This window comes from Lepidochelys kempii, chromosome 5 (genome assembly GCF_965140265.1).
Source record: "Lepidochelys kempii isolate rLepKem1 chromosome 5, rLepKem1.hap2, whole genome shotgun sequence".
Classification (NCBI taxonomy): domain Eukaryota; kingdom Metazoa; phylum Chordata; order Testudines; family Cheloniidae; genus Lepidochelys; species Lepidochelys kempii.
The window spans coordinates 29045388-29057479 of NC_133260.1; the positions used below are offsets into that span (position 1 = coordinate 29045388).

The 12092-nt window shown below is 47.9% G+C and overlaps 1 protein-coding gene across 3 annotated transcripts in view; it reads right to left on the reverse strand.

Moving 5' to 3' along the window:
• The window catches only part of TTC33 (tetratricopeptide repeat domain 33), a 121227-nt gene that overhangs the window by 48532 nt on the left and 60603 nt on the right, over window positions 1–12092 (reverse strand). For all 3 annotated transcript variants that reach the window (XM_073343839.1, XM_073343842.1, XM_073343841.1), the window contains exon 3: window positions 3803–3884. In XM_073343839.1, coding sequence (XP_073199940.1) covers window positions 3803–3884 — 82 coding nt within the window. The remainder of the gene's footprint in view (window positions 1–3802; window positions 3885–12092) is intronic.

A 12092-nucleotide genomic window follows, 5' to 3' on the forward strand; every position in this document is an offset into this window, starting at 1 on the left:
CATGCCATGCAGCCTTGTATCTGTTTCCTCTGAAAACAGAGCTTTCCCATCAAACGGGAGATCCCGCATGGAAGACTGCGCCTCGCTGGACAGCCCAGAGAGCAGGAACCATGACACCCATTTCATGGACACCGCAGAGGCCATTGATTGTGCGACCATGTCTGCAGCATCCGAGGCTGGCTGCAGGGACGCCCTCGTGGCCGCTGCCCCTTCCTCAACTAGCACCTTGAACTCTTTCCTATCACTCTCCTGGAGGGAGTCCTCAAACTTGGGCAGGGAGCCCCACAGATTGAATTTGTACCGGCCCAGGAGAGCCTGATGGTTTGCCACTTGTAACTGGAAGCTCGAAGATGAATAAACTTTCCTTCTGAAGGAGTCCAGTCTCCAAGTGTCTTTGTTCTTTGGGGTCAGGGCTGGCTGACCCTGCCATTCCATGTGCTTGACCGACTCGACAACCAGGGAGTTGGGCACCGGGTGGGTATACAAGTACTCATGCCCCTTAGTGGGTACAAAGTACTTGCATTCTGCCTTTTTAGAGATGGGGGCCATCGAGGCCGGTATTTGCCACAGGAAATTTGAAATCTTAGCCACCCCTTCATGGAGAGGCAAAGCCACCCTACCAATGGTGACAACACGTTAAACCGGGAGTCTGAGGGTTCCTCCATCTCCTCTGCCTGGAGATGGAGGCTTGCTACCACCCTCTTTAAGAGTTCTTGGTGGGCCTCTTGCGGGATAGAGGCGGGCGGGGCCACAATCGCCTCCTCCTGCTGTCAGCAAGAGGCCAGCACCAGAGGATCCACCACCTGGCTGGACTCCGGGCACAGTGCCGAAGACACATGTCCCACCACCTCCTTTCTCGGGGGTCTGGAGAAGGAGGCCGATGGTGCCTCCGAAGCTCCGGCCACCGAGCAAGCTCCCACCAGGGGCTGCGCCGGAGGCCACAGTGCCCACTGCTACCATGGGCTGGCCACAACGCTCGGTGCCACTGCACCTGCTGTGGCACCGGCAGGGCCGGCTGTTCAGGTTGGCTGGCCTGGCCCATTGAAGGACGGCTACGAATGGAGATTGGGCTGGCATAAGATCTGCTGCTGTCTCTGGACTGGGAGGAGCGGTGGTGCCGGGATCTATGATGGCCATGGGACCGCGATCTTGACGTGGAGGATCGGTACCGGCAGTAACAGCTGCTCCGCGAATGGCCTCGACAGGCAGACCTACAACGGTGAAATGCTGGCGATCGATCCCCGGGTCTGCGATGTCTTGGCGGAGACTTGGAGCGGGAGTCCGAGCAGGAACGGTGTCGACGACCGTGCCATGATTGACTGTGGTACTCTCTCCAAGACAAGGACCGATGGCGATGCCCGCCACAGTCCCGCTGATACTCGTTCCTTGAGGACAAGCGGTGCTGTGAGTCCCGGCCAGACGGAACCCATCCAGACAGTCTGGTCAGCGTCGAGGGCTATCCACCTGGACTCTGCCCCGAGCGACTGCTGGGCAGCGATCGGCATCAGGAACGTTCCTCGACCGAGATGGGTACCAGGCCAGAGGCGACTGCGGAGATCCCAGCGGAGGCTTCCCTCTGGAGCGCGGGGCCGACACTGGAGGTGCTCCGGGCACCAGCATGGACATAATGCCCCGGGCTGCCTGGAGGGCTTCAGGCATGGATGGCATCCAGACATCTGGAGAGGCCTGTTCTGAAGGGGCCGGGCTACTCCGCTCAACGTGAGTCAGAGGCCTGGGGCCTGGTGGGGATCGAGGACTGCCCGACTTGGGCCTAGCCTCTGTCCCAGACTTCCCTCGGTGCCGCTGAGAAGAGGGAGTCTTTCTGGCCCTCTTGGCATGCCCCGGGGATGGGCAGCGATGCCGACTGGTCGATGGCACCGGAGGGTTGCTGCGTACTGACGCCACGGTGCCGGGTACCGATTCGGAGCAGCTTGCTGGGGTCGGGGTCAGCGCCGACTCCATGAGGATGGCCCGGAGCCTAATGTCACTTTCTCTTTTGGTCCAAGGCTTAAAGGCCTTGCAAATCTTGCACCTTTTGCTGATATGGGTTTCTCCCGAGCAGCGCAAACAGTCTGCATGCGGGTCACTTCTTGGCATAGAACACCTACAAGAACCGCACAACTTAAACCCCGGGGTACGGGGCATGCCCCAGCCCAGGCTCACTGACTAACTAAACTAACTTAACAGCTAAATAACTACAGGTACTAACGCTGAACGAATGAACAGTTCTGGGGACGAGCTATAGCAAAGCTGGAGCAGAGCAGTTCCGACACACCTTCACTGGCAGCAAGAAGGAACTGAAGATGCGGGGAGTGCGCAGCTCCCCTTATACCGCGCCAGGCAGGCGCCGCTCCAGGGGTCGCTCCCCCCTATGGGTACTGCTAGGGGAAAAACGTCCGGCACCGGTGCACGTGGCGAGCACGCACACCTATTGTGGAATACACATGAGCAATAACTCGAAGAAGAATCTTATTTTTCTACTTAGGCAAGAGGGGGACACAAGCACATGGACATGCATAAAATAATGGTGTCCAGTAACTTTGCCACTGAAGCCATACAAAAAGTAAGTCACTGTGAGGTCAGCAGTTTTCTTAGTCCACACAGCTGATACTGCTACTAACTGGGTGAAACCTTACTATGGGCTGAGATACAATCTAGTTCAAAATGGTGAGTGAATATGTTCTTTATTTAAGGTAGTTGTATGAGATATTGAAGGACCATACCTAAAACATGGACTAATACAGTCTGCCAGAAACCAGCACCATGTGTGGTTGCGGGGGTGGGGGTGGGGGGTCACTTGGTATTACAGTTAGGTGTGTGTACAGGTGCAGGTGTGTGACTGAACACACAGGAACTGAGAAGAGACAAGAACAAAGCAAGAGGCAGAAGCAACAAAACAAGAAAGCCAAGAAGTAGCCTGTGTGCTCAGTATGACCCTGGGGAAAACTGGAGAGTTTTGGGTCTGTTGGCTAAAGAGGTCTGGAGCTATAAACTAAGAAACTGCTCCTTTTGTTCGTAGTTCCTCCTGCCTTTGGAGAAGCAGAGCTTTGTACTTTCCTTGTAAATAAACAAGATTGCATCAAAGAGAATACCAGACTCCATAAATTTCTACTTCTAACTGGAAAGTCCCCATGGCCCCAAAATTTCACTAGCCGCTTGAACAGAAAAGGGACATTACATATCAAAGTTTCAGTGCTGTGTTGGTGGTTGCTGGAGCCTTAACCCATCAAAACAGCCCTGAAACAGAGCCTGGATGGTTGAGACCAATGAATGTATTTGACTAAACGCATTTTCCTCCAAAGTTTGTCTGTGCCAGTAAGTGGACACCAAAATATGGGGCATGTATTTCATATACCATATATTCTTTTTTTGAAGGGGGGGTGAGAAAAAAGGAAGGAGGTGGCAATAAACTAATTCTTCAGTAAGATCATATGGATTATTAATGGCAGATTCGGAGATCTTTACTTACCTGGAGTAATGATAATAAATATAATTTTTTAATGTCTGAATTTAAAATTTACATTCAGACGTTGAATTCATACCTGGACAGAGATGTTATTATGGCACACTTGGCAAGGGTAAAAATACTCTAACCTGTAGAAGATTCCCTGTTATGCTGAAAGAGGAGAAAGGGATCTATCCCTGAGCCTATAACAAGCAATATTTCTTCAATTCAGTGGCTCATGTGCAGTTGCACTCTCCTTTTACATACACAAGTGGTGACAGGGTTTTAGGCATAATCTGTTTAAGACTACAATATAACTTTGGATTTCTAAATTAACAAAGAATTTTCATGAGTTACCTGTGATTTCATTTCATAAAGTGCAGCATCTTCTGGAGTTAACTGAAGTGCTTCATCCCATTTGTGAACAGCTTCCCAGTACCTGTAGTTATTAAAACAATATTATGTTCTCACTATGTTTATGAATCGTTTAGACTGGGTATTTCAATTGATATCATCCTCACCACCAAAGTATTGGCGCATCTTACAAATATTAATATTTGTAATATCTCAAAACACCCCACAATACAGGGAACTATTACCTCCATTTTACAGATGGGAGAACTGAGGCACCGAGAGATTAAGAAGTAGGTGTTCAAGTGCTCAGGTCTGACAACCGGAGCCAGATTTTTTACAAATGCTCTGAACCCAACAGCTTCCACTTATGTACAGTTACAAAACAGATCAGGACTCAACATGCTAGGCTCATTTGGAAAAAATAACTACTTATTCTGATGCCTAAAAGATGAGCTCTCTTGAAAATCTGACCCTGATTGTGGGTGCCGAGCGCTTCTGAAAATCTCAGTGACTTGCCACAGGCTCCATAGTAAGCCCTTGGCAGAACTGAGAACTGGAACCAGATCTCCTGAATCTCAGCCCAATTCCTTAATTTCAAAACCATCCTCCTTCTCTGTCCCTTGATTTGGGATTAAATAGTAGCAAATCTCTTTTAATCACAACCAAAGAAAAAAACATCCCATCTGATCACTCTTGACATAGATCTCCTTTTAAAATTCTTTCCAGTCTAAGAAGCCTACTAAAATTTGGCTATCCATTTTATTTTTTCTACTGCAACTAAAGAGATACTCAATGTATAATCACTACATTGCATCTAATCATAATCCCTATTTTTTTAAAAGATCATATTAAAAAGTAAATCAAATTATCTTTCTTTAATTTCAAATATAACAGAATATTCTGTGTAAACCGGAGCACTGACTATGGTCTTAAAATTTAAAGATTCAGTCATCAACGTGACTGGGAAAATATTTGACTACTAGGCATTAGATTGTCCTCCAACTGTGAACATGGAAAGAAGCAGACTGAAAATGAAAAAGGCTAAGGCTTTATCTATTAGACAAGTACTACTTAAGCTAAATTGATATATTTAAGATTTTAAATTGGTTTAAGTGTGTTTACATTAGGGGTTTCCACAAGTGTAATGAGACAGAATTTACATTAATTTCATTACACCAGTGCAATTTTTCTAACTTAGACAAGGCCTGAGATAAATACTAGGAATGCTGTTGGATGGGGCTCCACATATTCTCTGATCCCATGGCTGCAAAATCCACCCCCCCACACACACCCTGAACCCTTCATCCCTCACCCCCACATCCCAACCCTCTGCCCCAGCCCTGAGCCCCTCCCACACCCAAACTTCTCATCCCCAGCTCCGTTGGGTTACGGGCATCAACAATTTTCTTCAAGTGGATCCTCAGAAAAAAAAGTTTGAAAACCACTGGTATAGACAACTGATTCATACATGTCCTGATCCACTGCCTGCTTAAGTTAATGGGAGTCTTTCCATTGACTTCTATAAGTTTTGATCAGGCCTATACTGTGTAAACTTTAACTGAATGTATCTATTTTAAATATACAGCCAAATTAGCCATGTATACATGCATGAACAGTGCAGCCTACCTTTCTCATGGATCAGTGTTAAAAATATCACACATTTTTACACCAATAAACTATTGTGCCTGTTAAATGCAATTTTCAAATGCACATAAAGTGATCAAATCATGATTTTTTCAACTGCATTCAAAGGCACTTGTCCTCAAGGAGGGCTTTCTCTCTGATAAATTTCAGCTTTTAACTCAGTTGCTTAGGTGCTAGACCTATTAAAATTAGTCACAAGATATATATACTGCAACTTTTTATGTAATATGTAAAAAACTGGAAAAATTTTACACACACACATTTTTCATACTCAAAATAGCTTTCAGGTGTTTTTATCCTATCTTTCTTAAAAAAAGAAAAACAAAAAAACTCTCTCTGGCAGGGACCAGGTCTGGAAAATTTCAGCCCAATAGATGAAGATTTCAGAACTTTATGAGTGACAGAAAACAGGTCATAATGGAAACCCCTTGGGCAATCTTAAACTATGATTGTCACTAGTGCTTCAGCTATAATTACTCTTTTAAAAAAGTTTACAGATGAAAATGGCTGACAACTATGTTTAGAATTCAAGTTAAATATAAGCCAAAGGGATGTTTCAATGTGTTTTCACATTTTCTCAAAGTTAAACCACCAACTTAGTATTTATGACCTCACTTCATTCTTAGTAGACAGGTGTCCACATTTCAGAAAACATCATTATAATTGCTGGCAATCTCAGCCGGGGTCGCAAGATGTCTTTTAGACTGTCAACACTTTGGGGCAGGGACTGTCATTTGCTATAGGTTTGTACAATGTTTAGCACAGCACTATCACAATATAAATGTTAAATAGCAAAAAGGATTAGATAAGCATGGAAATCCCTCAGTTCAATCATGAGTAAGGCTGTGAGTTTGTCATGGGGGTCACAGAACTTCCGTGACTTCTGTAGCGGCCAGCGTGCCTGGCCCTGGAAAGCTCAGGCAGCCCCTGCACCAGTCGCACCGGCCGCTGCTGGGGCAGTCTTGGGTCACTGTGCACGCCCCTAGCCAGTAGCAGCAGAGTTTGGGTGTGGGAGAGGGCAGGAGGTGAGGCACGGGATGGGGTGAGGCGAGCTCTGAGTGGCACTTACCTGGGGGGGCTCCCCAGAAGCAGTGACATCCCCCTCACTCAGCTCCCAGGAGGAGGCATGGACAGGCAGCTCTGCACGCTGCCTCCACCTGCAGGCACTGCCCCCGTAGCTCCCATTGGCCATGGTTCCTGGCCAATATGAGCTGCAAAGCCAGAGCTCTGGGCAGAGGCAGCATGCAGAGATGCCTGGCCATGCCTCTGCCTAGGAGCTGGGCAAGGAGGATGTCGCTGCTTCTGGGGAGGCACAGAGCCAAGGGGTGCTCTCCCAGCTATTGGGACAGAATGATGAGCATTAATTTCATTAGCACTGCTCTCAGTTCAACCTATGAACTTAAGGCAGAGTGATCAAAGAGGAAAGACCACTGTCGGAGAGCAGCACTCCAAAACTACCTACCTGAACTGTAGGGAAAGCAGAGTAGGATTGAGACCTATTTGTGGGTAGGGGCTGTACCAACTACAGAAAAATTACTAGTTCTTCTGACCCCACCACTGACTGTTGTTGCTTATGTATAAATAAGACATTTCAGGTGTAATTCATCTGACCCACTCTCAAAGCATTAAGTTTATTGTTAAAAATGTAAATACGTCCATTAGTACAGAGGTACAAACTGTGGTCCGTGGAGCACCCATCGTCCATGAGCTCCAGTCAGGTGGTCCGCAGATAGTTCCCTCTAAGATGTGCGCCTGGGTGGCTGCACACAAGAGAATGAAAGCGCAGGCGTGGCTCCACTAATTAGGTGCCTTGACCCAGGAGAAGACGCATACGTAACATGAGGTGAAGACCTTGGGGGGAATAGAGGGTAGGTGGGAGGTGGCAGTGGGGTGAGAAGAGTGGGTGGGCGGAATTTGGGACATGCAGGGCTACAGTGGCCAGAGAAAGAGGTGACTTTCCCCAGCTCCAGGGCTGCAGCTGCGGAGGAGAGACGGTCCTCCTTCCCAGCCTCAGCTCTGTGGCTGCTGTGGTGGGGGAGAGACCCCCCTCCTTCCCAGCCCCAGCTTGGGGGCTGCTGCGGTGGGGGAGAGAGGGAGAGATGCCCCTCCTTCCCAGCCCCAGCTTGAGAGCTGCCATAGCAGGGGACAGAAGGCACATCCATCATACATCAAAGATAAGACTATCGACATTAAAATATGAGTTGTGTGCTTTTATTTATAGAACAAAAACATGTTAATTATTAAATTTTTTTACATAGCGCTTTTATACAAAGCGCTTTACAACAGTTAACTAATGGTACAAACAACATTTGGAAAGATCATTAAGTGGTCCACCGAGACCCTCAGCAATTTTCAAGTGGTCCGAGAAAAAAAAAGTTTGAGAACCACTGCATTAGTAGAAAATCTATTTTACAAATATGCAGAAAGTTCATACACACTTTAATTCTAAAAAAATTATGCCATTGTTGTTCTACAAACAAAAAAGCCTCAAAGGTGAAGCATGCTGTTCAGAGTAATAATATGCAGCATGGGGGGGAATCTCCCTTCTACAGAGTTTTACCTCTAATCAAAAGCTTTCTTGGCTCATTCTTTTAAAAGAAAAAGTTTGTAGTTTATTAAATGTCAGACATGCTACTGAAAAAACTGTGTGGGGCTATAAGATACAGATGTAAAAGCTGATATTCCACTAAATATTTGATGAAAACCATAAATTCTGTTTGTAATAAAAATTAAGCTAACTCAAGAGCAGCTATCAAACTACACAATAAACTACCCTCTAACCTTTTCTCTATACCAGTCAGCATCTCCTAGTGTTTTTCTTTTGCATCTAACTTTAGTGGAAAACGAATTTGTAACAGTAAAGGTACATATTCAGTATAATCAGACCCTAAACATTATAACTTCTTTAGCTTTAATTAAGTAGCTCTGACTCCAAACTATTTGTAGATTAACAATCCTCTCTCTGAGAGTCTTAGCCCTGGTCTACACTAGGACTTTAGGTCGAATTTAGCAGCGTTAAATCGATGTAAACCTGCACCCGTCCACACAATGAAGCCCTTTATTTCGACTTAAAGGGCTCTTAAAATCGATTTCCTTACTCCACCCGACAAGTGGATTAGCGCTTAAATCGACCTCGCCGGCTCGAATTTGGGGTACTGTGGACACAATTCGATGGTATTGGCCTCCGGGAGCTATCCCAGAGTGCTCCATTGTGACCGCTCTGGACAGCACTCTCAACTCAGATGCACCGGCCAGGTAAACAGGAAAAGAACCACGAACTTTTGAATCTCATTTCCTGTTTGGCCAGCGTGGAAAGCTGCAGGTGACCATGCAAAGCTCATCAGCACAGGTGACCATGATGGAGTCCCAGAATCGCAAAAGAGGTCCAGCATGGACCGAATGGGAGGTACGGGATCTGATCGCTGTTTGGGGAGAGGAATCCGTGCTATCAGAACTCCGTTCCAGTTTTCGAAATGCCAAAACCTTTGTCAAAATCTCCCAGGGCATGAAGGACAGAGGCCATAACAGGGACCCGAAGCAATGCCGCGTGAAACTGAAGGAGCTGAGGCAAGCCTACCAGAAAACCAGAGAGGCGAACAGCCGCTCCGGGTCAGAGCCCCAAACATGCCGCTTCTATGATGAGCTGCATGCCATTTTAAGGGGTTCAGCCACCACTACCCCAGCCGTGTTGTTTGACTCCTTCAATGGAGATGGAGGCAATACGGAAGCAGGTTTTGGGGACGAAGAAGATGATGATGAGGAGGAGGTTGTAGATAGCTTACAGCAAGCAAGCGGAGAAACCGGTTTTCCCGACAGCCAGGAACTGTTTCTCACCCTGGACCTGGAGCCAGTACCCCCCGAACCCACCCAAGGCTGCCTCCTGGACCCAGCAGGTGGAGAAGGGACCTCTGGTGAGTGTACCTTTTAAAATACTATACATGGTTTAAAAGCAAGCATGTGAAAGGATTACTTTGCCCTGGCATTTGCGGTTCTCCTAGATGTACTCCTAAAGCCTTTGCAAAAGGTTTCTGGGGAGGGCAGCCTTATTGTGTCCTTCATGGTAGGACACTTTACCACTCCAGGCCAGTAACACGTACTCGGGAATCATTGCAGAACAAAGCATTGCAGTGCATGTTTGCTGGCATTCAAACAACATCCGTTCTTTATCTCTCTGTGTTATCCTCAGGAGAGTGAGATATAATTCATGGTCACCTGGTTGAAATAGAGTGCTTTTCTTCAGGGGACACTCAGAGGAGCCCATTCCTGCTGGGCTGTTTGCCTGTGGCTAAACAGAAATGTTCCCCGCTGTTAGCCACAGGGAGGGGGGAAGGTTGAGGGGGTAGCCACGCGGTGGGGGGAGGCAAAATGCGACCTTGTAATGAAAGCACATGTGCTATGTATGTAATGTTAACAGCAAGGATTACCCTGAAAGAGTGTAGCCACTGTTTTATAAAATGTGTCTTTTTAAATACAGCTGTCCCTTTTTTTTCTCTCCACCAGCTGCATGTGTTTCAATGATCACAGGATCTTCTCCTTCCCAGAGGCTAGTGAAGCTTAGAAAGAAAAAAAAACACACTCGCGATGAAATGTTCTCCGAGCTCATGCTGTCCTCTCACACTGACAGAGCACAGACGAATGCGTGGAGGCAAATAATGTCAGAGTGCAGGAAAGCACAAAATGACCGGGAGGAGAGGTGGAGGGCTGAAGAGAGTAAGTGGCGGGCTGAAGAGAGGGCTGAAGCTCAAATGTGACGGCAGCGTGATGAGAGGAGGCAGGATTCAATGCAGAGGCTGCTGCAGGACCAAACCAGTATGCTCCAGTGTATGGTTGAGCTGCAGCAAAGGCAGCTGGAGCACAGACTGCCACTGCAGCCCCTCTGTAACCAACCGCCCTCCTCCCCAAGTTCCATAGCCTCCACACCCAGACGCCCAAGAACGCGGTGGGGGGGCCTCCGGCCAACCAGCCACTCCACCACAGAGGATTGCCCAAAAAAAAGAAGGCTGTCATTCAATAAATTTTAAAGTTGTCAACTTTTAAAGTGCTGTGCTTAAAGTGCTGTGTGGCATTTTCCTTCCCTCCTCCACCACCCGTCCTGGGCTACCTTGGTAGTCATCCCTCTATTTGTGTGATGAATGAATAAAGAATGCATGAATGTGAAGCAACAATGACTTTATTGCCTTTGCAAGCGGTGATTGAAGGGAGGAGGGGCGGGTGGTTAGCTTACAGGGAAGTAGAGCGAACCAAGGGGCGGGGGGTTTCATCAAGGAGAAACAAACAGAACTTTCACACCGTAGCCTGGCCAGTCATGAAACTGGTTTTCAAAGCTTCTCTGATGCGTACCGCGCCCTCCTGTGCTCTTCTAACCGCCCTGGTGTCTGGCTGTGTGTAACCAGCAGCCAGGCGATTTGCCTCAACCTCCCACCCCGCCATAAACGTCTCCCCTTTACTCTCACAGACATTGTGGAGCACACAGCAAGCAGTAATAACAGTGGGAATATTGGTTTCGCTGAGGTCTAAGCGAGTCAGTAAACTGCACCAGCGCGCCTTTAAACGTCCAAATGCACATTCTACCACCATTCTGCACTTGCTCAGCCTGTAGTTGAACAGCTCCTGACTACTGTCCAGGCTGCCTGTGTACAGCTTCATGAGCCATGGCATTAAGGGGTAGGCTGGGTCCCCAAGGATACATATAGGCATTTCAACATCCCCAACAGTTATTTTCTGGTCTGGGAATAAAGTCCCTTCCTGCAGCTTTGGAAACAGACCAGAGCTCCTGAAGATGCGAGCGTCACGCACCTTTCCCGGCCATCCCACGTTGATGTTGGTGAAACGTCCCTTGTGATCCACCAGAGCTCGCAGCACTATCGAAAAGTACCCCTTGTGGTTTATGTACTCGGCGGCTTGGTGCTCCGGTGCCAAGATAGGGATATGGGTTCCGTCTCTGGCCCCACCACAGTTAGGGAATCCCATTGCAGCAAAGCCATCCACTATGACCTGCACATTTCCCAGGGTCACTACCCTTGATATCAGCAGATCTTTGATTGCGTGGGCTACTTGCATCACAGCATCCCCCACAGTAGATTTGCCCACTCCAAATTGAATCCCAACTGACCGGTAGCTGTCTGGCGTTGCAAGCTTCCACAGGGCTATCGCCACTTGCTTCTCAACTGTGAGGGCTGCTTTCATCTTGGTATTCATGCGCCTCAGGGCAGGGGAAAGCAAGTCACAAAGTTCCATGAAAGTGCCCTTACGCATGCAAAAGTTTCGCAGACACTGGGAATCATCCCAGACCTGCAACACTATGCGGTCCCACCAGTCTGTGCTTGTTTCCCGAGCCCAGAATCGGCGTTCCACAGCATGAACCTGCCCCATTAGCACCATGATGCATGCATTGGCAGGGCCCATGCTTTCAGAGAAATCTGTGTCCATGTCCTGATCACTCACGTGACCACGCTGACGTCGCCTCCTCACCCGGTATCGCTTTGCCAGGTTCCGGTGCTGCATATACTGCTGGATAATGCGTGTGGTGTTTAATGTGCTCCTAATTGCCAAAGTGAGCTGAGTGGCCTCCATGCTTGCCTTGGTATGGCGTCCGCACAGAAAAAAGGCGCGGAACGATTGTCTGCCGTTGCTCTGACGGAGGGAGGGG